Consider the following 27,684-nt stretch of genomic DNA (forward strand, 5'->3'; position numbering starts at 1 on the left):
CCTCCTATTAAATGTGTAGTCTGGGTGATTTGTTTTTATTGTGTATTTATCAACATGAAAGATGTCAATGCTGTGGGGAATGGAATGCATTTTGGTCAAAACGTTCCAAGATCCTGCACCAAGGGCAGGACCTCGCACGTGGCAGGTAGCTTATCAGAAAATCATGGTGCATTGCCTGTGATTTTTCCATTTATGGGTTTGAATGGAAGGGAAATCATGACAGTGCATCCACACTGGCATCTACCCGACAATGTGGAAAATTGCCCAGGTATGTCCTGTCCATAAAAAGCAGGACAAATCCAATCCGGCCAATTACTGCCCCATCAGTCCACTCCCAATCGTCAGCAAAGTGATGGAAGGTGTCGTCGACAGTGCTATCAAGCGGCACTTACTCACCAATAACCTGCTCACCGATGCTCAGTTTGGGTTCCGCCAGGACCACTCGGCTCCAGACCTCATTACAGCCTTGGTCCAAACATGGACAAAGCAGCTGAATTCCAGAGGTGAGGTGAGAGTGACTGCCCTTGATATCAAGGCAGCATTTGACCGAGTGTGGCACCAAGGAGCCCTAGTAAAAGTGAAGTCAATGGGAATCAGGGGGAAAACTCTCAAGTGGCTGGAGTCATACCTAGCACAAAGGAAGATGGTAGTGGTTGTTGGAGGTCAATCATCTCAGCCCCAGGGTATTGCTGCAGGAGTTCCTCAGGGCAGTGTCCTAGGCCCAACCATCTTCAGCTGCTTCATCAATGACCTTCCCTCCATCATAAGGTCAGAAATGGGGATGTTTGCTGATGATTGCACAGTGTTCAGTTCCATTCGCAACCCCTCAAATAATGTTCCATTCGCAACCCCTCAAATAATGAAGCAGTCCGAGCCCGCTGTAGCAAGACCTGGACAACATCCAGGCTTGGGCTGATAAATGGCAAGTAACATTCGCGCCAGACAAGTGCCAGGTAATGATCATCTCCAACAAGAGAGAATCTAACCACCTCCCCTTGACATTCAACGGCATTACCATCGCCGAATCCCCCACCATCAACATCCTGGGGGTCACCATTGACCAGAAACTTAACTGGACCGGCCATATAAATACTGTGGCTACAAAAGCAGGTCAGAGGCTGGGTATTCTGCAGCGAGTGACTCACCTCCTGACTCCCCAAAGCCTTTCCGCCATCTACAAGGCAGAAGTCAGGAGTATGATGGAATACTCTCCACTTGCCTGGATGAGTGCAGCTCCAACAACACTCAGGAAGCTCGACACCATCCAGGACAAAGCAGCCCGCTTGATTGGCACCCCATCCACCACCCTAAACATTCACTCCCTTCACCACCGGCGCACAGTGGCTGCAGTGTGTAGCATCCACAGGATGCACCGCAGCAACTCGCCAAGGCTTCTTCGACAGCACCTCCCAAACCCGCGACCTCTACCACCTAGAAGGACAAGAGCAGCAGGTACACGGGAACAACACCACCTGCACGTTCCCCTCCAAGTCACACACCATCCCGACTTGGAAATATATCGCCGTTCCTTCATCGTCGCTGGGTCAAAATCCTGGAACTCCCTTCCTAACAGCACTGTGGGAGAACCTTCACCACACGGACTGCAGCGGTTCAAGAAGGCGGCTCACCACCACCTTCTCAAGGGCAATTAGGGATGGGCAATAAATGCTGGCCTCGCCAGCGATGCCCACATCCCATGAATGAATAAATTTTTAAAAAAGGTTCTGATAAGCTGCCAGTGGTGCAGGATCTTGGGAAAATTCACCCTCCATCTCAGGGCATGTTAGATACAGGACAGGTTAAATGCAGAGTGCAGCTTATTTTAATCAGTTCCAAGAACATACCTTAACTCCGGCCCTAGATGAGAGCAGCCTACAATATCAGGGAAGCATCTCTATTTATCAAATATCCTTATGGCTTCTCTCAGTGACACTATTAATTTAAAATTAATCTGTGCAGAATTATGGCTAGCTGTGTGCTGGACACTCAGGTCCACAATGAACTGGATTGAGATTGCATAAGACTCTGATGAGAGAGGGAGACAGCAGAGACTTTCATCTCAACAGCTGGACTTGGGAACGCCAACAATTCCGCAAGTGAAAGAACATTTCTTTTTCTTTTTTCCCTTATTGTTCTCTTCCTGTTAGATTGAATGTGGAGATGCCGGTGATGGACTGGGGTGGACAAATGTAAGGAGTCTTACAACACCAGGTTATAGTCCAACAGTTTTATTTGAAATTTGAAATTGATTTCAAATAAAACTGTTGGACTATAACCTGGTGTTGTAAGACTCCTTACATTTGTTAGATTGAAGGTGCTGATGAGCAGCACGACAGAACTTCTCCCAATATGTACTCCCTGCAGGCAAGGCTCCATGCCAGGAGCTCAGAAGATCTCTGTAACCTTCTCCAGCACTACAACCCTCCCGAGTACTCTGCGTTCCTTCAACTTTGGCCCCTTCTGAATCCCACACTTTCTTCGCCCCACCCTTGGTTGTCTTGCCTTCGACCGTCTCGGCCCTAAGCTCTGGTATTCCCTCCCTAAACCTCTGCACCTCTCCACCTCTCTCTCCTTCTTCAAACGCTCCTTAAAACTTAGCTCTTTTGGTCACCTGTCCTAATGTTTCCTTCTCTGGCTTGGTGTCAATTTTTGTCTAAGTGCGCTCCTGTGAAGCACCTTAGGACGTTTCACTATGTTAACGATGCTATGGAAATACAAGTTGTTGTTGGTGTTCTCACTCATTGTGCTACCCATTTTTATTTTATTTGTGTATTTCTTTTATTCCTGTTGATTGTTTCATTGGGTATTCCAGCGTCAAATGTTCAAATAGCACAAGCATTAACTCCAAGTTAAAACCTCAGTAAATGGCTTTGAAATTGCCCTGTGCAAATATTAGCATACACACCCTTCTGCTCTAAATGCTATAACAAAGGCATTAACCTATTTAAAAGAGTCACACAGTGTAATTTCAAGGCAAATGTCATTTCTTAACTTTTAGATTGATTTGTTACCCACTGTAATTTAAATATTTCAAATCAACTGGTAACATAGTAGCCATAGAAGTTAACTTCTATGATTCTATCTATGATTCTATTGAGGGATATGGGCCAAGTGCAGGCAATTGGGACTAGCTTAGTGGTATAAACTGGGCGACATGGACATGTTGGGCCGAAGGGCCTGTTTCCATGTTGTAAACTTCTATGATTCTATGATTCTATAATCATACAGTAGCAACTGGCAACAATGGGCCGAAACAGTGCCAAGAAGAAACAGTGCCAAGAAGCTCGGGAGAGCTTCACATATCATATTACTGAAATCTTTTAAATTAAGAAGAACAAGGTTTGATAGATTTTCAGAACTTGTTTTCCTTCAAAATAATCAGCACCAATTTAAAAGTTTAGAAACTGTAGCAAATGTCAATGAAGAAGCTGCAACATGTTCGGAACACAGAAACATAGGAACATTAAGAACAGGAGTAGGCCATTCAGCCCCTCGAGCCTGCTCCGCCATTCAATTAAATCGTAGCTGATCTGCACCTCAAACTCCATTTACCCGCCTTTGCTTCATACCCCTTGATACCCTTACCTAACAAAAATATTTCTATCTCGGTCTTGAAAGCTCCAATTGTCCTAGCATCCACACCATTTTGGGGAAGAGAATTCCAGATTTCGATTACCTTTTAAGTGATAAAGTGCTTCCTGATTTTGCTCATGAATGGCCTAGCTCTAATTTTAAGGTCATATCCCCTTGTTCTTGATTCCCTCACCAGAGGAAATAGTTTCTCCGTATCTACCTGATCAAATCCTTTTAAAATTTTAAACAAATCGATCAGATCATCCCTCAATCTTCTATGCTCAAGGGAATATAAGCCAAGTTTATGCAACTTGTCCTCATAATTTAACCCTCTAAGCCCCGGTACCTTTTTGGTGAATCTGTGCTGTACCCCTCCAAGGCCAATATATTCTTTCTGAGGTGAGGTGTCCAAAACTGAAAGCAGTCTGACCAAGGCTCTATAGAAGCATAACTTCCTCCCCTTTGTAGTGCAATTGTGTTTAATTGTGCTAGCTTGCATTTATTTTATTGCATTTTTGTACCATGCAAACCACATTGACATCAGTAATAGATGTGAAAATTGGTTTGTGTCAGCAACAAAAATACAAAATACATCACAAACTCATCTTGTTCCAAATTCAAATATTTTTAGTGATTTTCTTTCACTCTCTGATGTTGGCCGATATGCATGGCAATTCAAACTTCAGAAATAGGAGCCAGACAGGAGGAAGTTTATGTCATTTATGACTGGTGAGTACACGGTACAACTGACCATTAATCTAGGTTATGCTGTAATGAAATACTGTATGGGATCAAAACACATCAGAATTTAATTTCCATTGTCACTCTCTTATACTTCTTTACAGGAAATGAAACACTTAAAATGCTGTGACTGCTTCAACCTGATCAAATGCTCCACAAAATAAGTCTCTTTTCAAACGTGCAACATATGTTCAGAAGCAAAGTGCATGCACACACAGGCCAAAGAATTGATGATGAATTAGTCACACCTGAAGAGTACATGTACTGAGTTATGTTCTTGAAGTCAAGATTGATTGAACACTAATAGTTTATAGGTCAAATGGTAAAGTTTTATAGTTTCCTGAAAATAATTGCTATTTTTAGAGAATGTATGTACATTCCTGTCTACATTGTTATCTTAAGAGTATAATTGGGGTAAAAATTGGTATGAGTTTGCCTGTTTCTTGGACGTAAAATGTGTGCAAAGCAAACCAATTCAGCAGTGGGACGGCTTACGCTTGATCTGCGCAGGCTTTGGTCCCACTGCCAAATTCGTGGGGCCCATTTTTTAGGCGACCAGGCAGATGCCTAAAACAGGCGATAGGCTCCTTGAATATGTAAATAAGAAACCGAACACCTGTTAAAGGACCTCTTTGAGAAATGAGTCACTGATGAGCAGGGCAGGCATTGGGCTTGCCCCGCTCAGGATTCTCCAGAGTATCATCACAATCTGACTCAAATAATACAGTATCATCACAATCTGATTAATGAGCACAACATCACAGCAATCTCACTCACATGATACAACACCCTTACAATCTGATTGAGGTGGGTATGATATCACAACTATCTGAGTCAGGCGGTATAATATCACCACACTTTGATTGCCCTAATACAATATCACTGTAGTCTAACTGAAGTAGTGCAATATTAGTGCAATCTGAGTGATGTGATACGATATTACTGCAATCTGATTCACATCAAATAATATCACCACAATCAGATTCACGTGGAGCAATATCACCACAATCAAATTCACATGGTACAATATCACCATAATCAGATTCACATGGTACAATATCACCACAATCAGATTCACATGGTACAATATCACCACAATCAGATTCATGTGGTACAATATCACCACAATCAGATTCACACGGTACAATATCACCACAATCAGATTCATGTGGTACAATATCACCACAATCAGATTCACACGGTACAATATCACCACAATCAGATTCATGTGGTACAATATCACCACAATCAGATTCACACGGTACAATATCACCACAATCAGATTCATGTGGTACAATATCACCACAATCAGATTCATGTGGTACAATATCACCACAATCAGATTCACACGGTACAATATCACCACAATCAGATTCATGTGGTACAATATCACCGCAATCAGATTCACATGGTACAATATCACCACAATCAAATTCATGTGGTACAATATCACCACAATCAAATTCATGTGGTACAATATCACCACAATCAGATTCATGTGGTACAATATCACCACAATCAGATTCATGTGGTACAATATCACCACAATCAGATTCACATGGTACAATATCACCACAATCAGATTCATGTGGTATAATATCACCACAATCAGATTCATGTGGTTTAATATCACCGCAATCAGATTCATGTGGTTTAATATCACCACAATCAGATTCATGTGGTACAATATCACCATAATCAGATTCATGTGGTACAATATCACCACAATCAGATTCACATGGTACAATATCACCACAATCAGATTCATGTGGTACAATATCACCGCAATCAGATTCACATGGTACAATATCACCACAATCAGATTCATGTGGTACAATATCACCGCAATCAGATTCACATGGTACAATATCACCACAATCAGATTCACATGGTACAATATCACCACAATCAGATTCATGTGGTACAATATCACCACAATCAGATTCACACGGTACAATATCACCACAATCAGATTCATGTGGTACAATATCACCACAATCAGATTCACATGGTACAATATCACCGCAATCAGATTCATGTGGTACAATATCACCACAATCAGATTCATGTGGTACAATATCACCACAATCAGATTCACATGGTACAATATCACCACAATCAGATTCATGTGGTACAATATCACCGCAATCAGATTCACATGGTACAATATCACCACAATCAGATTCACATGGTACAATATCACCACAATCAGATTCATGTGGTTTAATATCACCACAATCAGATTCATGTGGTACAATATCACCACAATCAGATTCATGTGGTACAATATCACCACAATCAGATTCATGTGGTACAATATCACCACAATCAGATTCACATGGTACAATATCACCACAATCAGATTCATGTGGTACAATATCACCACAATCAGATTCACATGGTACAATATCACCGCAATCAGATTCATGTGGTACAATATCACCACAATCAGATTCATGTGGTACAATATCACCACAATCAGATTCATGTGGTATAATATCACCACAATCAGATTCATGTGGTACAATATCACCACAATCAGATTCATGTGGTACAATATCACCACAATCAGATTCACACGGTACAATATCACCACAATCAGATTCATGTGGTACAATATCACCGCAATCAGATTCATGTGGTACAATATCACCACAATCAGATTCATGTGGTACAATATCACCGCAATCAGATTCATGTGGTACAATATCACCACAATCAGATTCATGTGGTTTAATATCACCACAATCAGATTCATGCGGTATAATAACTACACTTTGAATGATTTGGTACAATATTACTGCATTTACACTCAATGTGGAAAAATGACACTGAATTTTGAGTCATAGTAGCAATAGCAGTTTGAGTTAGTGATAGAATATTGCTGCAGTTTTGGTCAGCTATACATTTGCATATGCCTGCCATCAAGAAACATTTTGTCCTCCATTAACTACTAACCTTGTAAAACTGTGAGTACCTCTACATGCGCTGTGCAGAATATTACAAGAGGAATATGTTTCCAGGCAGCAACCTATTGCTGGGTTCAGATGACTTTGATAAACTATTCGCGTTTTGTTCTTTTAGACTGTAGTGACATCTGAACAGCTTGATGTGTTACAGCTTTGTTACACACTCCCAGCTATGTGTTAACCTGTACATAATGGACATAATCCCCTTACATAAAAAATGTAAAACGATCCAATTCTTGCCAGCCAGACAGCTGTTGTCGAGGGGGCACTCTGCTGATTCATTTGACAAAACTAGGAGAGACATAAGCTCTGAAGAAATTATAAAATCTCATTAAATCAATACGACAAATCTAAGTACTTAAGATACTGGTTTGAAATTTCATTTCTTTGTAGAATTCTTTGCCCAGTTATCCAGACACTATTAAAATGAATGACAGCTTGGGTTTCATGTTTTGCTCATCAACATGGTGCCACTGAGAAGCTCTACACTTTCACTTCTATAAGTCACTTAACTCTTCAGATTGTACAATAGGTAGTTTGTTTTGAAGAATATGATGTGGAGATGCTGGTGATGGACTGGGGTTGACAATTGTAAACAATTTTACAACACCAAGTTATAGTCCAACAATTTTATTTGAAATTCACAAGCTTTCGGAGGCTTCTTCCTTCCTCAGGTGAACGATGTGGTGAACATTCACCTGAGGAATGTTGTGGTGAACATTCAACTGAGGAAGGAGGAAGCCTCCGAAAGCTTGTGAATTTCAAATAAAATTGTTGGACTATAACTTGGTGTTGTAAAATTGTTTACAATTGAAGTATATGATCAGAGATTTGAAATGTCTGAAATGTTTATTTGGGGGATGGAGATGGTGTGTGAGGGGGGAGGGGGGTGGGGGGACGGGCGATAAAGGCCAGATTAAAATTTTGGGCCTGTAATGTATTTTTTTTACAGGGTCATAAGGAGTCAATTCCATTTTGCTCTGTTCCCATCTTCGGAATCACCAATTGCTGGATCAAAAAGATAGACTCAGAACTGTTCCTTATGTTTTTTTTTTCAAAACATGCACCGTTGCCCTGTTGCCCCTGGAGCTTCTGGGTATCACGTGCCCTCACACCTCTACGGTAGAACCACCAGGTGACTGCCATGGTACTATCACAGATGTTGGGCGATTTCCGCCAGAAACGGGCGTGAAGTTGGCAGAGCGGCCTCCGCCCGCCCAAAACTGGAGTCAGGAGGACTGAACCATTTTCAGGTTCGGGTTTCTTTGAATGCCGTCAATGAACTGCAGGCGCTAAACGTGCAGCTTGCCTGGTTGTGCGAGGGCAGGAAATCAGCCAGCTCCCACACTCAGCCGGCTGGCTCCTCCTGGCCCCACAAAAATTTTCCCAAAAATATTTCTGGGCCTTTTCTTGAGCGGTCACCAGCAGTCCCCTTAAGGACCACTGGTTCGGTTGCTCGCCATCTGGTACAAATGGACCGAGCATGTACAGTGAGTGTGATGGAAAGTAAAATCGGGCGGGGTGTACAATGGGTGGGGGTTAAAATTGAGTGGGGTGTACAACTGGTGGGGTTTAAAGTCGGGTGGGTGTACAACTGGTGGGGTTTAAAGTCGGGCGGGTGTACAACTGATGGGGTTTAAAGTCAGGCGGGGTGTACAACTGGTGGGGTTTAAAGTCGGGCGGGGTGTACAACTGGTGGGGTTTAAAGTCGGGCGGGGTGTACAACTGATGGGGTTTAAAGTCGGGCGGGGTGTACAACTGGTGGGGTTTAAAGTCGGGCGGGGTGTACAACTGATGGGGTTTAAAGTCGGGCGGGGTGTACAACTGGTGGGGTTTAAAGTCGGGCGGGGTGTACAACTGGTGGGGTTTAAAGTCGGGCGGGGTGTACAACTGATGGGGTTTAAAGTCGGGCGGGGTGTACAACTGGTGGGGTTTAAAGTCGGGCGGGTGTACAATGGGTGGGGTTTAAAGTCGGGCGGGGTGTACAACTGGTGGGGTTTAAAGTCGGGCGGGGTGTACAACTGGTGGGGTTTAAAGTCGGGCGGGGTGTACAGCTGGTGGGGTTTAAAGTCGGGCGGGTGTACAATGGGTGGGGTTTAAAATCGGGCGGGTGCACAATGGGTGGGGTTTAAAATCGGGCGGGTGCACAATGGGTGGGGTTTATAATCGGGCGGGTGCACAATGGGTGGCCGATCTGATCCCATCAGTTTTCCACTGAGTGAGTTAGTTTAAAATTACCGCCATAGTTTCTAGTGAGTAGCTGAGCCACACTGAACAGGAAGGTCCCAGATTCAAGCCCAAGCCTGTGCTGAGTTACCTGATGTCACTTGGCATAGTGGGATGTGTGCTTAAATGTAGGTAAAAAAATTGCCCCGTGTTCGTGCTCTTGATCACTAACCAGAAGTCCCAGCACGTGTAGTGGTTAAGAACATAAGAACATAAGAAATAGGAGCAGGAGTACGACATACGGCCTCTCGAGCCTGCTCCACCATTCAATAAGATCATGGCTGATCTTCTACCTCAACTCTGCTTCCTCACCCTATTCCAATATACCTTAAGTCCCATAGTGTCCAAAAATCTATCGCTCTCAGTTTTAAATATACTCAATGCGTGAGCGTCCACAGCCCTCTGGGGTACAGAATTCTAAAGATTCACAACCTTCTAAGTAAAGAAATGTTTCCTTATCTCGGTCCTAAATGGCCGACCCCTTATCCTGAGACTATGGCCCTTAGTTCTAAACTCTCCAGCCAGGGGAAACCCCAGGGGAAACCTGTCAAGCCTTCTAAAAATTGTATTTGTTTCAATGAAACTACCTCCCATTCTTCTAAACTCCAGAGAGTATAGGCCCATTCTACTTAATCTGTCCTCATAGGACAACCCTCTCATTCCAGGAATTAATCTAGTGAACCTTCCTTGCACCGCCTCCAAGGCAAGTATATCCTTCCTTAGATAAGGAGACCAAAACTGTACACAGTACTCCAGGTGTGGTCTCACCAAAGCCCTGCACAATTGTAGCAAGTCTTCCTTACTCTTGTACTCCAACTTTAGTTAAAGAAACAATTACAGCTGTGAGGAGGGATGATATGTTAGAAGGATCATCAAACAAGGCCATATGGGTTGAGCTAAGGAACAAAAAAGGGGCAGTCACATGATTGGGAGTGTACTATAGTTTCCCCAGTCAGAGGAAGATAGAAGAGCAAATATGTAGGCAAATTTCTGAGAAGTGCAAAAACAATAGGGCAGTAATAGTAGGGGATTTCAACTACCCTAATATTAACTGGGATACAAACAGTGTGAAGGGTATAGAGGGCACAACATTCTTAAATTGCATTCAGGAGAACTTTTTTAGCCAGTATGTAGCTAGTCCAACAAGGGAGGGGGCAGCTCTGGATTTAGTTTTAGGAAATGAAGCTGGGCAGGTGGAAGGAGCATCAGTGGGAGAGCATTTTGATGGTAGTGATCATAATTCAGTTACATTTAGCATAGTTATGGAAAAGAACAAAGATAAAACAGATGTTAAAGTTCTCATTTGGGGAAAGGCCAATTTTACTAAGCTGAGAAGTGATTTAGCAAAAATAGACTGGAAACAGCTACTTGAAGGTAAATCAATGTCAGAGCAGTGGGAGGCATTCAAGGGGGAGTTTCAAGAGGTTCAGAGTGAACATGTTCCCACAAACAAAAGGGTGGGGCTGCCAAATCTAGAGCCCCTGGATGTCAAGGAGAATTCAGGGTAAGATAAGGCAAAAAAGGAAAGCTTATGTCAGACACCGAGAGCACAATACGATAGGAAGCCTAGAGGAGTATAGAAAGTGCAGGGGTGAAATGAAAAAGGACATTAGGAAAGCAAAGAGAGGGTATGAAAAAATGTTGGCAAGTAATAGCAAGGAAAACCCAAAGACGTTTTATAAATACATTAAGAGCAAGTGGATAACTAAGGAAAACGTACGGCCTATTAGAGACCAAAAAGGTAACCTGGGAGGAGGCGGAAGATGTGGGTATGGTTCATAATGAATACTTTGCGTCTGTCTTCACAAAAGAGAGGGACGATACAGACAATGTAGTTAAGGAGGAGGTGTGTGAAATATTGGATTGGATAAACATAGTGAGAGAGGAAGTATTAAGGGGATTAGCATCTTTGAAAGTAGATAAATCACCAGACCCAGATGAAATGTATCCCCGACTGTTAAAAGAAGCAAGGGAGGAAATAACGGAGGCTCTGACCATCATTTTCCAATCCTCCCTCGATACTGGCGTGGTACCAGAGGATTGGAGGACAGCTAACGTTGTTTTAAAAGGGAGAAAGAGATAGACCAAGTAATTACAGGCCAGTCAGTCTATCCTTATTGGTGGGCAAATTATTGGAATCAATTCTGAGGGACAGGATTAACCGTCACTTAGAAAGGCACGGATTAATCAAGGACAGTCAGCATGGATTTGTTAAGGGAAGGTCGTGTCTGATTAACTTGATTGAATTTTTTGAGGAGGTAACAAGGAGGGTTGTTGAGGGTAGTGCATTTGATATAGTCTATCTGGATTTTAGCAAGGCTTTTGACCAGGTCCCATATGGCAGACTGGTCAAAAAAGTACAAGCCCACGGGATCCAAGGGAAAGTGGCTAGTTGGATCCAAAATTGGCTCAGTGGCAGGAAACAAAGGGTAATAGTCGACGGGTGCTTTTTGTGACCAGAAGGCTGTTTCCAGTGGGGTTTGCAGGGCTCAGTACTAGGTCCCTTGCTTTTTGTCGTATATATTAATGATTTGGACTTAAATGTAGGGGGCATGATTAAGAAGTTTGCAGATGATACAAAAATTGGCCCTGTGGTTGATAATGAGGAGGAAAGCTGTAGACTGCAGGAAGGTATCAATGGACTGGTCAGGTGGGCAGAAAAGTGGCAAATGGATTTCAATCTGGAGAAGTGTGAGGTAATGCATTTGGGGAGGGCAAACTAGGCAAGGGAATACACAATACATGGGAGGATACTGAGAGGAGTAGATGAAGTGAGGGACCTTGGATTGCATGTCCACAGATCCCTGAAGGTAGCAGGACAAGTAGATAAAGTGGTTAAGAAGGCATACGGGATAATTTCCTTTATTAGCCGAGGCATAGAATATAAGAGCAGGGAGGTTATGCTAGAACTGTATAAAACACTAGTTAGGCCACAGCTTGAGTACTGCACACAGTACTAGTCACCACATTACAGGAAGGATGTAATTGCACTAGAGAGGGTACAGAGGAGATTTACGAGGATATTGCCAGGACTGGAGAATTTTAGCTATGAGGAAAGATTGGCTAGGCTGGGATTGTTTTCTTTGGAACAGAGGCGGCTGAGGGATGATTTAGTTGAGGTGCACAAAATTATGAAGGGCCTCGATAGAGTGGATAGGGAGGACCTATTTCCCTTAGCAGAGAGGTCAATAACCAAGGGGCATAGATTTAAAGTGATTGGTAGAACGATTAGAGGGGAGCTGAGGAAAAAAGTTTTCCCACAGAGAGTGGTGGGGATCTGGAACTCACTGCCTGAAAGGGTGGTAGAGGGCAGAAACCGTATTTACATTTAAAAAGTACTTAGATATGCACTTGAAGTGTCATAACCTACAAGGCTACGGACCAAGTACTGGAAAGTGAGATTAGGCTGGGTGGCTCAATTATGGTCGGCACAGACACAATAGGCCGAATGGCCTCCTTCTGTGCCATAAATTTCCTATGATTCTAACCCCCTTGCAATAAAAGCCAACATTCCATTTGCCTTCCTGTACCTGCTTGCCGTACTTGCATGCTAATTTTCTGTGTTTCTTGTACGAAGACACCCAGATCTCTCTGAACACCACCAATTAAAAAATATTCTGCTTTTCTATTCTTCCTACCAAAGTGAATAACCTCACATTTCTCCACATTATACTCCATCTGCCCACTCACTTAACCTGTCTATAACTCTTTGCAGACTCTTTATGCATACTTTCCCAGGTACCTGTGTATCGTCAGCAAACTTGGATACATTACACTCGGTCCCTTCATCTAAGTCGTTAATATAGATTGTAAGTAGCTGAGGCCCCAGCACTGATCCTTGCAGCATCCCACTAGTTACAGCCTGCCAACCTGAGAATGACCCGTTTATCCCTACTTTTCTGTCTGTTAACCAATCCTTTATCCATGCTAATATATTACCCCCAACCCAATGAGCCCTTATCTTGCTTAGCAACCTTTTGTGTAGCACCTTATCGAATGCCTTTTGGAATTCCAAATATACTACATCCACTGGTTCCCCTTTATCTACTCTGCTAGTTACATCCTCAAAGAACTCTAACAAATTTGTTAAACACGATTTCCATTTCACAAAACCATACTGACTCTGCCTAATCATATTATGATTTTCTAAGTGCCCTGTTACTACTTCCTTAATAATGGATTCCAGCATTTTTCCGATGACTGATGTCAGGCTAACTGGTCTGTAGTTCCCTGTTTTCTCTCTCCCTCCATTCTTGAATAGCGGGGTTACATTTCTTACCTTCCAATCTGCTGGGACTGTTCTAGAATCTAGGGAATTTTGGAAGATCATAACCAATGCATTCACTATCTCTGCAGCCACCTCTTTTAGAACCCTAGGAATTTAGGCCATCAGGTCCAGGGGATTCGTTGGCTTTTAGTCCCATTAGTTTGTCTAATACTTTTTTTCTATTGACAGTAATTTTTTTAAGTTCCTCACTCTCATTTGCTCCTTGGTTCCCCACAATTTTGGTATGCTTTTTGTGTTTTCTACTGTGAAGACAGATACAAAATATTTGCTGAACGTCTCTGCTGTTTCCTTATTCCCCATTATAATTTCTCCTGACTTAGCCACTATGTGACTAATGTTTACTTTTGCTACTTTCTTCCTTTTTACATACTTGTAGAAGCTCTTACAACCTGTTTTTATATTTCTTGCTAGTTTAATCTCATATTCTATTTTCTCCCTTTTTATCAAATTTAAGGTCATCCTTTGCTGGTTTCTAAAACTCTCCCAATCCTCAGGTTTACTACCATTCTTTGCAACATTATAAGCCTCTCCTTTTAAACCAATATCATCCTTAACTTCTCTAGTTAGCCACGGTTGGACCACTTTTCCTATGGAGTTTTAATTCCTCAAGGGAATGCATATTTGTTGAGAATTATGAATTATTTCTTTAAATGTTCGCAAAACGTGGAAGTCTGAAAGCGAAAATGCTCCATTTGGTACAAGGCATATAATTGGTTGCTGTCGTTTTGTTTTGCTTTGCACACAATTATCAGCATTTTCACTGTAACAAATGAAACATTTTCACACACGCATCACTAAAAACAGCACTTAGTCACAGTGCAGGTGTCTTCCTTCACTAGTTCTCCACTTCCACACATAGTTCCAATGTGATTTTGTAGAAGCAGGGCACATTCATCCACAGCAAAACAAACGCACAAAAAAGTCTCACCATGAATTCTGGGACAATGAGAATGCATACATATATGAGTGACGTTAAAGCTGCATTAATATTGGTGCCATTTTAGTTCAGATTCATGACGACTGGTGTCATGTGAGCCATCTCCCAGCGTTTATATTACTGAACACAGATCCGCTCATTTTTTTAAAATTCATTCATGGGATGTGGGCTTTTCTGGTAAGACCAGCATTTATTGCCCATCACTAATTGCCCTTGAGAAAGTGGTGGTGAGCCGTCTTCTTGTACCGCTGCAGTATTTCGATTGTACAACTGAATGGCTTGCTCGGCCATATCAGAGGGCACTTAAGAATCAACCACATTGCTGTGGGTTTGGAGTCACATATAGACCAGGCTGTAGATCCGTAGGTCCAGTTTTTATGGGTCAGCAAGTCTGCTGCCGGGATTGGGGAACTGGATTTAGCAGAGTAAATATTGGGAGCCAGTTCACAGACATTGGTCTCCTTGAATCAGAATTAAACAACACCAGTATAAAAGCAACTATAGAGATATAGGCAGGGAATAGTGCTGTGTTTATCTCATAAGTGACAATTTTTTTTTATTCGTTCATGGGATGTGGGCGTCGCTGGCAAAGCCAGCATTTATTGCCCATCCATAATTGCCCTTGAGAAGGTGGTGGTGAGCCGCCTTCTTGAACCGCTGCAGTCCGTGTGGTGAAGGTTCTCCCACAGTGCTGTTAGGAAGGGAGTTCCAGGATTTTGACCCAGCGACGATGAGCGATATATTTCCAACTGCCGACTGGACTATTCTATGTTAAACATCACACCAAACCCATTACAATCTTTTATTCCACTGATAGGCATCCACAAATTGCAACCATGAAAAGTCTGCAGGATGAGTGACAGAGCTATCAACATCATGGGGATGAATGCGAGTTATGATCAAGGTGAATTGGAAAATGTTCCATTTGGTGCATAACATGTAGCTGCTGTCTTTTTGTTTTGCTTATCATAGAATCATACAACACAGAAGGAGGCCATTCAGCCCATCATGCCTGTGCCGACTCTTTGAAAGAGCAATCCAATTAGTCTCACTCTCCTGCTCTTTCCCTGTCGCCCTGCAAATTTTGCTTTGCACACAATTATCAGCATTTTCATTGTATTAAATAAAACCAAACATATCACAAAATCATTAAAAAAATATGGAGCTCTGTTTCTTGCTAAGAATGAGATTGGTCACTCCAAATGACTGAGACTAGACTGGTCCAATAACAGAAGCCAAAGTGTCCTCTGTTGAGGTTTGAGTTTTGACTATCTCCAGAAGGTACTCTCCCACTCCTTCAACTTCACTGGCTATAGAATAACTGCAACAGGTGCAAAGCAAACTTTTTAAACAGATAAATTTGATCACCCTTACGTTCTTAATGTTAGTGAAATAGCTGACAGGGCCGTCAGTTCTCGACTAACATTAGCAATTTCATCAGCATTTGGATGCCAGATAGTTGAGTATAGTGATCATGTTTAAGTTCATATATGCCATGCTCTGCTTTCTCCCATTTTTGAGGGTGGTATAGAACTGACTGGAGTGAGCTTTTGGCTTAGTGGTAGCATAGATACCTCTGAATCAGAAGGTGAAGGGTTCAAACCTCACTCCAGGCAGCCCAGACAAGTGGAGACCAGAATATGGTCTCTAAGTATTGAGTTGGCATCCAGCAGGGTATTCACATCTGGACAGAGTGACCACTAGCTCAATCACTTGAGTTGGGAGGGTTGAGTTCGGCACCAAACCAGACAGTCCCAGCGAGCGGAGACTGGAATGTTCTGAATACTGGATTGATATCCAGTGGAGGTACTTGTGTCCGATGGGTGTGGGTGCATTGCCCCCCGGCCACCCCCCAGAAAAGATAGGCAGGGATCTTTAGCCTTGGTTGCAGCCCACCTAGGAGAAGGTATCACCATGGTGCCTATTTAGTTGATTCCACCCTCTTGAAGCCAGCTGTAAAACAAAGGACGTGTAAGGAGCAGAAATTAGTTAACCAGTCACTTGTTTCCTTGTTCCCAATGCAGACAGTTGCTACACATTTGGGCAATGTAGTGCAGCAAGAGTTCTCTGCTTTGCAGATTGCCACTGAACAGACAGTGAGCACAGCTGATGCATCTCTCAGGAACGCTCTCATTGAGGAAGATGAGACTTTGGGATCCAAAGCGGCCTCAACACAAGAATCCTGATTGAAGGATTCAAAGAAAGACCTCATGGCAGTGCGCCAGCCTGTACTTGAGGACATCAATGACTGATTTCAGGATTTAGCTTCCAGATGGGAAATGCAAGCAAATGTACAGGAATAAATTGATAGTTTTCAAGTCGCTGCAGGCCAATGCCTGGACCTTTCTTCAGACAAAGCTCTGGAGTAACGCTTGAAAGTAAGCAACCAGGGGGTGAAAGGTTATTGCTGGCGAACAGGTGTTTAATGTGCATTACATCAGATAATGCCACAGAACAATTTTAAGAGCATGAGCAAAAGATTGGCTAATGAACAAAATTAGTATGCATTAACACACACTTAGCATGTGTGTTAGCTCATCCTCATAGTGACATTGAGGAGTATAACAAGAACTAAGATCAAGCAATTCAATTGAAGTCACCTGTGTAACATCACTGAAACTTATTTCTACAGGTGTTATTCTTTATAGTACATAATTAACTGCTTCTTGACATTTTACAATCTGCACTGGGCTAAATTTTATGATTTGGCACAGAGCCTCATGTGATAGGAGCACATATCGCCAATATGATCAGAGAGGTCAGTACGCATGATTTGCAGCCTGCCAATTTCTCATCCATTAAAATTAATGGACTAAATCATAAAATTTATCCCATAAACCCATAGGGGAAATAAAGGTGTTCCAAATGGATGTCTGGCTCCAGGATTGAATTATGATTTGAACTAAAGTACTGTGTGAGTTCATTGTTACAACTGTCGTGTCTATCTACCCATTTATCTAACATTGATCTAATCTATAATTCATAAATATATGTATCTATCTGATAAATCAGTCCATCTGGCTCCAGCTGATCTATTTTTTTGTCTAATTATATATAATTACTATTTCCATTTTGATTCCTTTCCTATGGCATTCAGAGGATGTATTTTGCAAAAAATATAAAGTGCCCGCTACTGACCTAAATCAGCTTGAATGATCTGTGCAGAGTTTGACTGATTATTCATGTGGCCCTCTCCCTCCCCCACTCACAGCCTTTGAACTGTGGGAATACTTGCCTACATTACCCACCTGCTGAGCACACTGCTGGGCCAAGAAGTCAAAGCCACCCAAACCTGGCTGCTTTGAGGGAGCTGGCTTGCAGTTTGAACTTCAGAGAAGCTGGCAGATTACACTGCGGTAAGATACCCAAGACCAAGCCGAGAAACAACCTGGGGCTGGCTAACGTTTCACAAAGCGCTGTCGAGCACAAGTCACCTCCTCCACACAGAAGTCTTTCGCATCTTTCTTAACATTTGAAAGCATTTGTCTCTACAAGAGCCCCCATGCTGCCGTGCCTGTCGGCAAAAGGGCACGGACCAGCGCAGAAGTCAAGCCACTTTCAGATATCAGCCAGTCCTGTGGGTGTCCATCCAATGCCAATTTGTTATGGGCTATTTTGACCAGTGGCCACTAGATAAAGCAAACCCTTGTGTTTATGCCGCTATCTATGCATTAGTCAGGTTCCCCGGTGTACTGGTCAATATTTATCCCTCAACCAACATCACTAAAACAGTTTATCTGATCATTATCACATTGTTGTATGTGGGAGCTTGCTGTGCACAAACTGGCTGCCATGTTTCCTACATCACAACAGTGACTACTTCAAAACAGTGACACTTCAAAAAGTACTTCATTGGTTACAAAGTGCTTTGGTACATCCTGAGGTCAGGAAAGGTGCTATATAAATGCAAGTTCTTTCTTTCTTTCACATACTTGTGCTACTGCATAAAGCAATAGAGGGACACTGAAAACACAGGATTATCAGGCCGGTCACAAGGAGGGTACTTTGCAAGCACAGCTGTAGTTGTGATCTTTTGAACACTAGGCCCTCAGTATTAAGTCAAGTTTTCTGTTGTACAATAGACAGTGTACAGTGATCACCTTTCTGGCTTCAGGATTAATTAGGTGGGTACTCGTTCAAACCGAACTGAACCAAATCAAACTGAATGCAACCAAAATCCCAAGTCAGGCCAGTTGGCTCATCTCTACTGTGTATCAACAAAAAAAAATGCCAGCAAGCCTAGAGGGAAACTATTCTAAACTGACTTGCATGTTAAAAAATACTCTACAAATTCTTTTAAAAATGTTTTAAGTTCAGCTGTACTTTGCTGCAGTTTGTCATTATTTGGATTCAATCAGATCTCTTGTAGCATTTGTGCTAAACTCATTAGAAATCTAGAGCTGACACAGGTTGGTTGCCTGGCAATGTTAAAAGGAAACATTAGTGATACCATTAAGCACCTTAACCCTCTGAAAAGAACCTGAATGCCAGCAAAGACCCTCAAAAGTAGCCACACAGTGTCAGTCATCTGTGTAGTTTTGGAGATGCAGGAATGCTGTCACCCCCGACAAACTGGAGATACGGCGATTTGAGCACTTTAATTTACTGAAAACTTGTTTGAAAACCTTTCCATCAAATAATTCTTGAGCACCCGCTCAAGCACACACGATTCAGGGGGCCCGTCTGCCAGCAATAAAGGCCGAAATTGGATACTAGGGGAGATTAATTACCAAGATAGGGAATGATAATGCAAGTTAAATGGGAAAGTAATTAAAGTGCACCTTCCATGAAAATTATTCATTGCTGATGGATCAGGTGACAGATAAATCAAAAACCGTTTAAAAAAAAAAGTCTACAGGTTAACCCAGGCAGGCCTTTCCCTCGTGAGACCTTGGTAGTTTCCGCAGCTGTTGAATTGAATTATGCTGGCCGGTGCTCATCAAATTACTTCACTGAAACGTACTTTAAGAGCAGAGAGAAAGGACAGGGTAATGTAAAACTACTAAAATAAATGTTTGCAGAAAAGCCGTCAAAGACTTTGCTTTGGAAAGAGGTGAGCAGGAGCGGAAGCGGTCAGCCATGGGGCTCTAGATTACTGGATCATTCGACACCATTTAGTGCTATTATAGCAACTGTGTCCATCAAAATGGGAGTGATAAATTAATACGATTTCATCTCCCGGGTGAATAATGCTCACAGATTAAAGAGACAATATCCTTTTTGCTGGAATGGCTCAGCGTTTGAGTAAGATTATCCCTTTTTGTCTTGCCTAAAGTGGTTATTTTTCTGATCGAACGGAACTCAGCTCTGCAAAGAGCATTCCTTCACATACACAGCTTCCTGCTTATACCCTACTCACAGTGCCAGCTTCACACTGGAGTGAGTAGACTCCGCACATAAGTAAACAACACAATGGGGGAAGAAAGCCCACAGCTCTTTCTCACCAAGGGTTTTCTGACTGGTACAAGCAAAGTGCAAATAGGTTTCTAGTCCTACACCAAACTGAATCTTTAGCCTTTGTTTCCATGTATCTGGAGAAGGCCAATTTGAGGACTTCAACTGTGGTCCTTGATATGAACCTACATAATTGAACATCAAAGATCAAAGTGAAAAATCCTGAACACCATAAACTAGTTTCTCTGACGAGTAAGGGCAAGGGAGTAACTCCAAATACCAATGCAGACATGTTACTAGATTCTTGAGGTAAGATAAAATATAGATTGAGCAGACTGAAGCCATTGCAGGTACGAATGGAAACATGCACAAGTCAGCCCCCATGTTTCAAACGTAGTCAAATAAGTTAATCAATTATGATACTGGTGGATCTCTCATAACATGGCTCACAGGTATCCTATGGTCTGAAAAAGAGTTGTGATGTTTAGCTATTAGCATGGCCTGTCCCTTTAAGTACTCCCAGTGGGAAAGTGATCTGAATTGAGAAATATGGGACATAAAAGGTCATTGTAGTGGTGTGTAAACTCCTGAGGTCAATTAGAGGGTAATTGTAACTGCTTCTGACCTGGACTCTGGCTCCAGGTCAGAAAATCCATTGTGAAATAACTGATTTATTTCTATTTTTTTCAAAAATTGTTTTGCATATGTAACAAAGTGTGACAAATGCACTCTAACATGATGACTTTTACGTAGATACGTAATAACTGATGCTAGCAACAATGGTAAACATGGATAATGATGCAGTGAACACTTTAGGGAATTTCTTTCAAAAGAACAGAATATCATTCCCCTGTATTATAAAATGAGTGTTTATAGTATCTGTGTACTTTATGAGCTGTAATGTGAGCTCCACAAGTCATTTTATCAAAATATCTCATTGATTGGATTGCCACTAAATGACGAGCACTACATACACTCACAATATAGTGCAATGGACAAATATTACACATTTAGTCGCAGAAACCACCGTTTACTGACCAATAAATATCTCCATGAGTGGAATGACATTCTCTAATAATGTATAGCTCTGAGTAGGATGGACATTCTCTGATCAATATGCAGCTCCCGTGATAGTGGGATTACCATTCAATGACCAATCTCAAACTCACATTGTAGTTCAATTACTATCACTCACCATGATGACATGCCCCTTCCATCTATCACTCTGGAGCAATTGCCATTCATTCCTCTACATCAAGCTTATTCTTGTTAATTTGATGATGTTATAATTACCATGTGATAATCTATCCTATCTCTTCTTAAAACATTCAAGGCTTAATTTTGATAGATGTCAAGTTATGTTTCATTCTATGCTTGCAACATGCAAAATAACTTGCTATGTTGAACATTTGAAAGAAATGGAGTTATCGTGGTTTTATTTTTTTTTCCAAAGATGGGGAGGGGAGGGGCAAGAGAAAAGGTGAGAACAGCGAAGGCAGACTGTGCGATGGGGAGCAGAAAGGTAGGGAAGGAAGAGGTAGGAATGGGAAGGGGAGAGAGGGCAGATAGAAGGTGAGGATGGGAGGGGTGGCGTGGGGTGAGGGAGAGATGAGGAGGTTGGTAGGGGAGAGGAGAGAGGGAAAATGTAAAAGGAGGGGAGGAATATAGAGGGAGCAGGAGGAGGGGAGAGGGAGAGAAGGTGAGGTAGAGAAGGAAAGAAGCTAGTTCATGATCAGTGCATTCATTTTTTGAACTTCCTAACAGCATCAGCACTAGCATTAAAAGATGAAAACCGTAACGGATGTCCCTGACAGTTATATTTCGCTGCATATGGGAATTGTAGTGGATTCAATCAAAGGGCCTGTCAACTATTGCTGAGGGAAGACTCGGCTGAGGGGAAAAAAAGGATCTTTAGGAACTCTGATGAGGAAATGAGATTTATTAGAGCAGATATGACAAAGAAGGAGAAAATCAGAGAAAGGGATGAATTATTTACTGGAAGTGGGGTGGGAACAAACACAATCCAAATAGTTGTGGGAGTCCGAGCTTGTAATAAATATCTATGTAAGGCTTATTGCCAAAGGTGGAGAGAGAGAAAGCCAGAAAAAGAAGGTAAGAGATGGACCACACAATGGCAAATAATGGAAACACATTTGGAGTTCTATAATTTTTATTAGCACAACAGCCAAGTTCTTATAAAGTGTTATGATTCTTTCAAAGTAACTTGACTGCAGAATATTCCAATATTGTCATCATCCTTAAAAATATAAGCTTGTGTACATACTCAATATTGATTCAGGATGTTAGCAATTGATTATTTTCAGTTTATTTAGTTTAATTTGAGTGACGGCTGGAAGAGTGAATAAAGACCCAACACAAACAACTCTCAGCCAAACGTTTGCCTGCGAGAGCTGAGAGACCAGCTGCAATCCCTGAGATTTTCTTGAGATGTGTCAATCACAGGTTTAAAGGACCAAGTCAACTTCTGCATGAATCTTGCCAATGTTTCACTGGTGAGTTCGAGCAGCCATGGGAAACCCGTGCAGGTAAGGTAAAATTAATTTCAGGTTCAGAATCCACAAAAAATTACCCACCTTAAGTATTTGAAGGAGGTAAATTGCCCTTTTAACGATCTGCCCGCCGCCATTAATAGGGACGCAACTTCCGGGTTTCGGATGCGATGATAAAATCAACAATTTTTACTACCCACTCGCCTCCATCCCACCCTTTCTTGGCAGTTCAAATTACCCCCAAGGTAGCTGGTCACTGACTTGCCTGTTCACCTGAATAATGTGCGTCATAGTAAGATCACAAGATGAAACAGCAGGCTCTGAGAGAAAAGGGTTTGATAAAACCTGAGTATTGTATCAGTGCAATGCAGCTCTAACTGACTGGTCTGCCACTCACTGATTTTTGGGGAGAGGGATGTTGAGCCCACTAGATGAGGTGCCTCAGAGAGTGGAACATTCCTCTACTTTTTCCACTTAGCTTCAGAACTGACTATTCCCCGGCCAAGAATAAGATGGCTGCGTGTATGGTAAACCTTCCTCTGCTCTGCCATAACAATATGCTTCCCCTTCACACTCAAAGTAACACCTCTTGTTGCGCTGGTCTGAATTTTCCATCTCTCACACTAGCCATTCTTATGGTCTCTCTCAGCAAGATTGCCACTTTCTGGGTTTAATTCCCTCTGTGCACTATTTTTAGCACACCCAATGACACATTTGCATAAATTCCTGTCCATGCTATTTTGAAATATTAATAGGTGCACTAAAGATAGCACACATGGAGTGAACACCATTTGAGTCAATTCGTGCTAAATTCAGGTCAGTTTTGTGCTGTGTAGAACTGTGCCAACTATGAATTGGGTTGAAACTACCCAATCTCATTTTATATTGGATCCTTACAGCCAACAGAGAGAAGAGACTTTCATCCTAAATGTCAGGCCTAGATTTGAACCCAGAACCCTGATTTGAAAGGGTAGCAGACAAACCCAAAACCCCCAATACAGCAGTTTACAATAGGAATTTTTATATATTTAGAAAACTACATTTATATCAATGTATTTCTTTGTTTGTTCTATAACAAAAATACCCAGTCACCAATAATGCTGTGCTATTGCAACAAATGCAGAATGATCAAGGAAATAAATGTGAATTAATCGTGAAACATTGGTCTTTGTTTTTTACAGCATCACAGTAGCAAAGTCTATTGAGAGGTCGGGGGAATTTGCCAGGTCTGCAGCCCAAGTTCTACAATCTTTCGAGGACTAACAGATTGAGGATTCTGGAAATTTGTTTGGGCTTTGTTACAAAAACTTCAATGCACTCATTGTTTTAAACACTGTTAAAATAATATGTAATTCATTGACATGAATGGCTAAAGAAGCAAAGATTAATGTGCGGACTTTAAAAAGGTTAAGACGAAGGACATGATATGCATTTTATGAAGTCTGTTTGAAGCACATACATAAAAAACTAATTTCCATGTACTATTAAATAAATATGTAAATTAGCAATGTAAACTGTGCAATTGTTAAATACTAGTGTAATACGTGAACCCCTGAAGTGGCTTATGAAGAAGGTAAAAAATGCATTTCATGTGAACTATTTTTAACTTGAATACTTATTAATGAACATCATCATTACTATCTGCATAAGCGTTCTCATATAATTAAAAGGAGCTGTTTAATAATTATTTAAATATTGGCACACAGTTAGCCCTATTTGTGTTTAAATCAATTGTAAACAATTTTACAACACCAAGTTATAGTCCAGCAATTTTATTCCGAAAGCTTGTGAATTTAAAATAAAATTGCTGGACTATAACTTGGTGTTGTAAAATTGTTTACAATTGTCAACCCCAGTCCATCACCGGCATCTCCACATCATGTTTAAATCAAGAAAAACAAAGCCCAGATTGCAATGAGTTTTATTCAGTCTTGTTACCCCCTCTTCCTTTTAAAGGCATCCTGATTAATTTTCAATTGAAGTCTGGATGGGAAATTCTGAATTCTGCAGACAGAAAGTAAGATTTGGAATAATATCCTTTAATGTGACAGAAAACTGGTTTCAATAAGCTGTAAAGAAACAGACGAGGAATGAACTTTAAATATAACAGTAATGAAATACAGCACCTGACCTTCAATACAGCACATGTAAAAATAATACAGGTTGTGAAAATTCTCGGACTATGAAATGGTTATCTGTCAGTGTCTGATAATCATGTAACTGTCAGAATTCTTTTTCAAATAACACAATTTTATTTTCATGCATGCAGACTTCCAGTGTGGTTACAGTGCCTTATTTAGTTTTATGCCAGATGTGCGGAAGTTTTTTTAGATCTTTCTGCATATCACAGGACTCTATTTCAGTAGATTACTCCATAACCCAATCCTCTGTCCTGCTTCTCTCAATACATGCTGCTTTTTTCTTCAAATACCTAACTTGCAACATGAAGCTTTTTATCAGGGCTGTGACATTTCCTCTCTTGACTCTGGAAGCCTAGCTTTTTTAAAAACGTTCTAGATGACTTATGTGTCTAACTAATGGATACTAGTACAGATATTTGCTTCCAAGTACTGATGCATGCAGGTCACCCCTGCATATAGGTTGCATCCCAAACATGGGCCCTTCCCTCAGGAAAAAAACAGAAATTGTAGATAACCTACACCCCCAATTCAAAATGGTTCTTTTTGCTTTAAAAGGTACAGCCTGTATACATGTCAAAAGTGTACTCTGATAAATATATGGGATTTTTCTTTCAAACAAATGTCCAGATTTGAACATTTCAAGATGACAACTAAATGTGAATTCACAGTATCATTTTTTCTGAAGACCTTTAAAGGTTAGGTCTTAACACGAAAGCTTTCATAATATCATCACTTTGAAACTCTTTGGAAGCTCCATTACTGTAACAATTGCAAGGAACTCTGCTTCTGTTGCCACCTAGGTAAGAACTCTGCTGGCGATATTGTTATAGTAACAATACGACCTTATAACAAGATGATGAGGCCCCTTTAATGTGTATTTTCATGTGCAGGGTTCTGCCTATGCTATGTACATAAAGCATTGGTGAAGTCTTTATAACCCACTAGTGTCTCTCAGGGCACCAGAGTTTTTCCTCAATAGTGGGGGAAGCTACATTTAGGTTGATCAAGAAAAGACAATTCATTTCAGCTTATAGGTAGCACTGTTCTAAATGCTGCCAACACTCTGTTAAATTTCCATATATTCCTTTTTTTCGTTTTATGGTAAGGTATATTTGCACATTTTCTTTCCTCTACGGGATTCCCCACATAATACCCCGTCTGAGAGAGCAGAAAAATGGCCTGTTCCTAGTCCTCTGCGAATGACAATTTGCAAATGACTGCTCGGCAGCTTGCAAGAATAGCCCGAGTTAAGTCTCCCTATTTGCACCTGAAGGGGGAGAGGTTTTGCCTGTCAACAGCAAAACTACACAGGAGTTAAAGGGATGTGCGTGCTGCTGGTGTCCAGAGCTTCATAGGGCCACTGTTCGAGCAATGCAATTGGTGGGGAAAATAGGTGAATATAAAATCCAATATTATTTTCTTTCTGATCTTCCTGGGGTTGATTTTTATCCTTGCCATCGGGCAGGAACAGGAGGGGGGACAGCACGATGAAAATGGTCTCCACCATTTTGGCGGGGGTCTTGAAATGGTAGCTTAGGTGCCCACTAGAAACATGCATGCTCCATTGGTACTCGGTGCTGAATGGCCTAACCAGCAGTCGTTAAAGGGACCACTACAGGCTGTTCAAAAACAGTTGAAAAGGGCTTGAAAATGATTTTTGTGGGGCATTAATGCTCCTCATGGCCCCACAAAAAATCAACGTTTCCCCCCCACTCCCCCCAGCCACAATGTGCAAACCTCTGCAGCCATCCCCCGGGACTGCCTCTCGCCCTGTTCTAACTTACCTGAACTGGCTGGGCTCCACAGTGGAGCCGCTGGATTTCCCGCCCCTTCCCATCTGTTAGCTGCTCCACAAACCTGAGTAGACACCGAGGGATGGTAAATGAGACCCAACCATGAAAATGGTTTGGCCCATCGCCTGCTTCCATTGGAAAGGCAGCAGGCTCAATCTGCCTGCCTCCCGACTAATGGAAGTGGCCACCTGAAAATCAACCTCTCTGGCTCGCTCTAATCTGTGGGAGTCAGTCTGGCCTCTGCTTAGCACTTCAACAGCATGGTGAGGCTGACAGTGAGTAAATCAATGTCATACAATCTTGTGCATATTGTGCGGAAACTCTATCATACTCTCAATCAGAACAGTATGATAACCATTTGTTTAGGAGCTGTGTTTTATATATGAAGCAAACACACACTCACTCATGCACACACATGCTCACACACACACACACATATTCACTTACACTCACTCTCACACAGGCACACGCACACATGCACATGCACAACACATTCCACATACAAGTACCTCTGCCTTCTGAGCACAAGCCACTTGGGAGGTGTCAGGACATAGTGATAAATCTGTCTGGCCCTAATGCACTCAAACTGGTTTCGATTATATTTTGGGTCAATTTTTTTCCTCGCATGTAATTATGTGAGACTAATTCTTCTTGTGAAGTGCCACAGTTGAAACCAAAGGAAAGTAAAAATGCAGGTTTCGGGTTTCTGTCGGCTGGGGTGCTTTTTAACATTTCCAATATGAAGCCACAAACACTGATGTAGTAAATAACTGATGCATGTTGATGTCACAGAGAAATTTTCAAGTTAAATTTCAAGGAGTAAATTGCAATTGCTCCTGCAACATTGAAGCAGCAGCCCAACTTTGTTGTTGAGCCTTACAATATTGTTATTCCAATGAAGACTGCAGTGGTGCAATGAGTTCCAGTGTCAGCCTTGACTCACTGGTAGCACTCTTGGCTCTGAGTCAGAAGGTTGTGGGTTTAAGGCCCACTCCAGATATTTGAGCACATGATCTAGGCTGAACTCCAGTGTAGCACTGAGGAAGTGCTGCACTGACGGAGGTGCTGTCTTTTGGATGAGACGTTTAACCGAGGCCTCATATGCCTTCTCA

General features: G+C 41.8%; 1 protein-coding gene across 8 annotated transcripts in view; it reads right to left on the reverse strand.

The window, feature by feature from the left end:
* LOC137321905 (ephrin type-A receptor 7) overlaps window positions 1-27,684 on the reverse strand; it is a 238,076-nt gene that overhangs the window by 108,516 nt on the left and 101,876 nt on the right. The window contains exon 6 of one of the 8 annotated variants that reach the window (XM_067984760.1): window positions 24,567-24,642. The exons of 6 other annotated variants lie outside the window; for them this stretch is intronic. In XM_067984760.1, coding sequence (XP_067840861.1) covers window positions 24,611-24,642 — 32 coding nt within the window. In that variant the 3' untranslated portion in view covers window positions 24,567-24,610. Of the gene's footprint in view, window positions 1-24,566; window positions 24,708-27,684 lie in introns of those variants that run through there. One more of the 8 variants, XM_067984761.1, reaches the window with a different exon arrangement.

The sequence above is a fragment of the Heptranchias perlo genome, chromosome 5 (genome assembly GCF_035084215.1).
Source record: "Heptranchias perlo isolate sHepPer1 chromosome 5, sHepPer1.hap1, whole genome shotgun sequence".
NCBI classification, from domain to species: Eukaryota; Metazoa; Chordata; class Chondrichthyes; order Hexanchiformes; family Hexanchidae; genus Heptranchias; species Heptranchias perlo.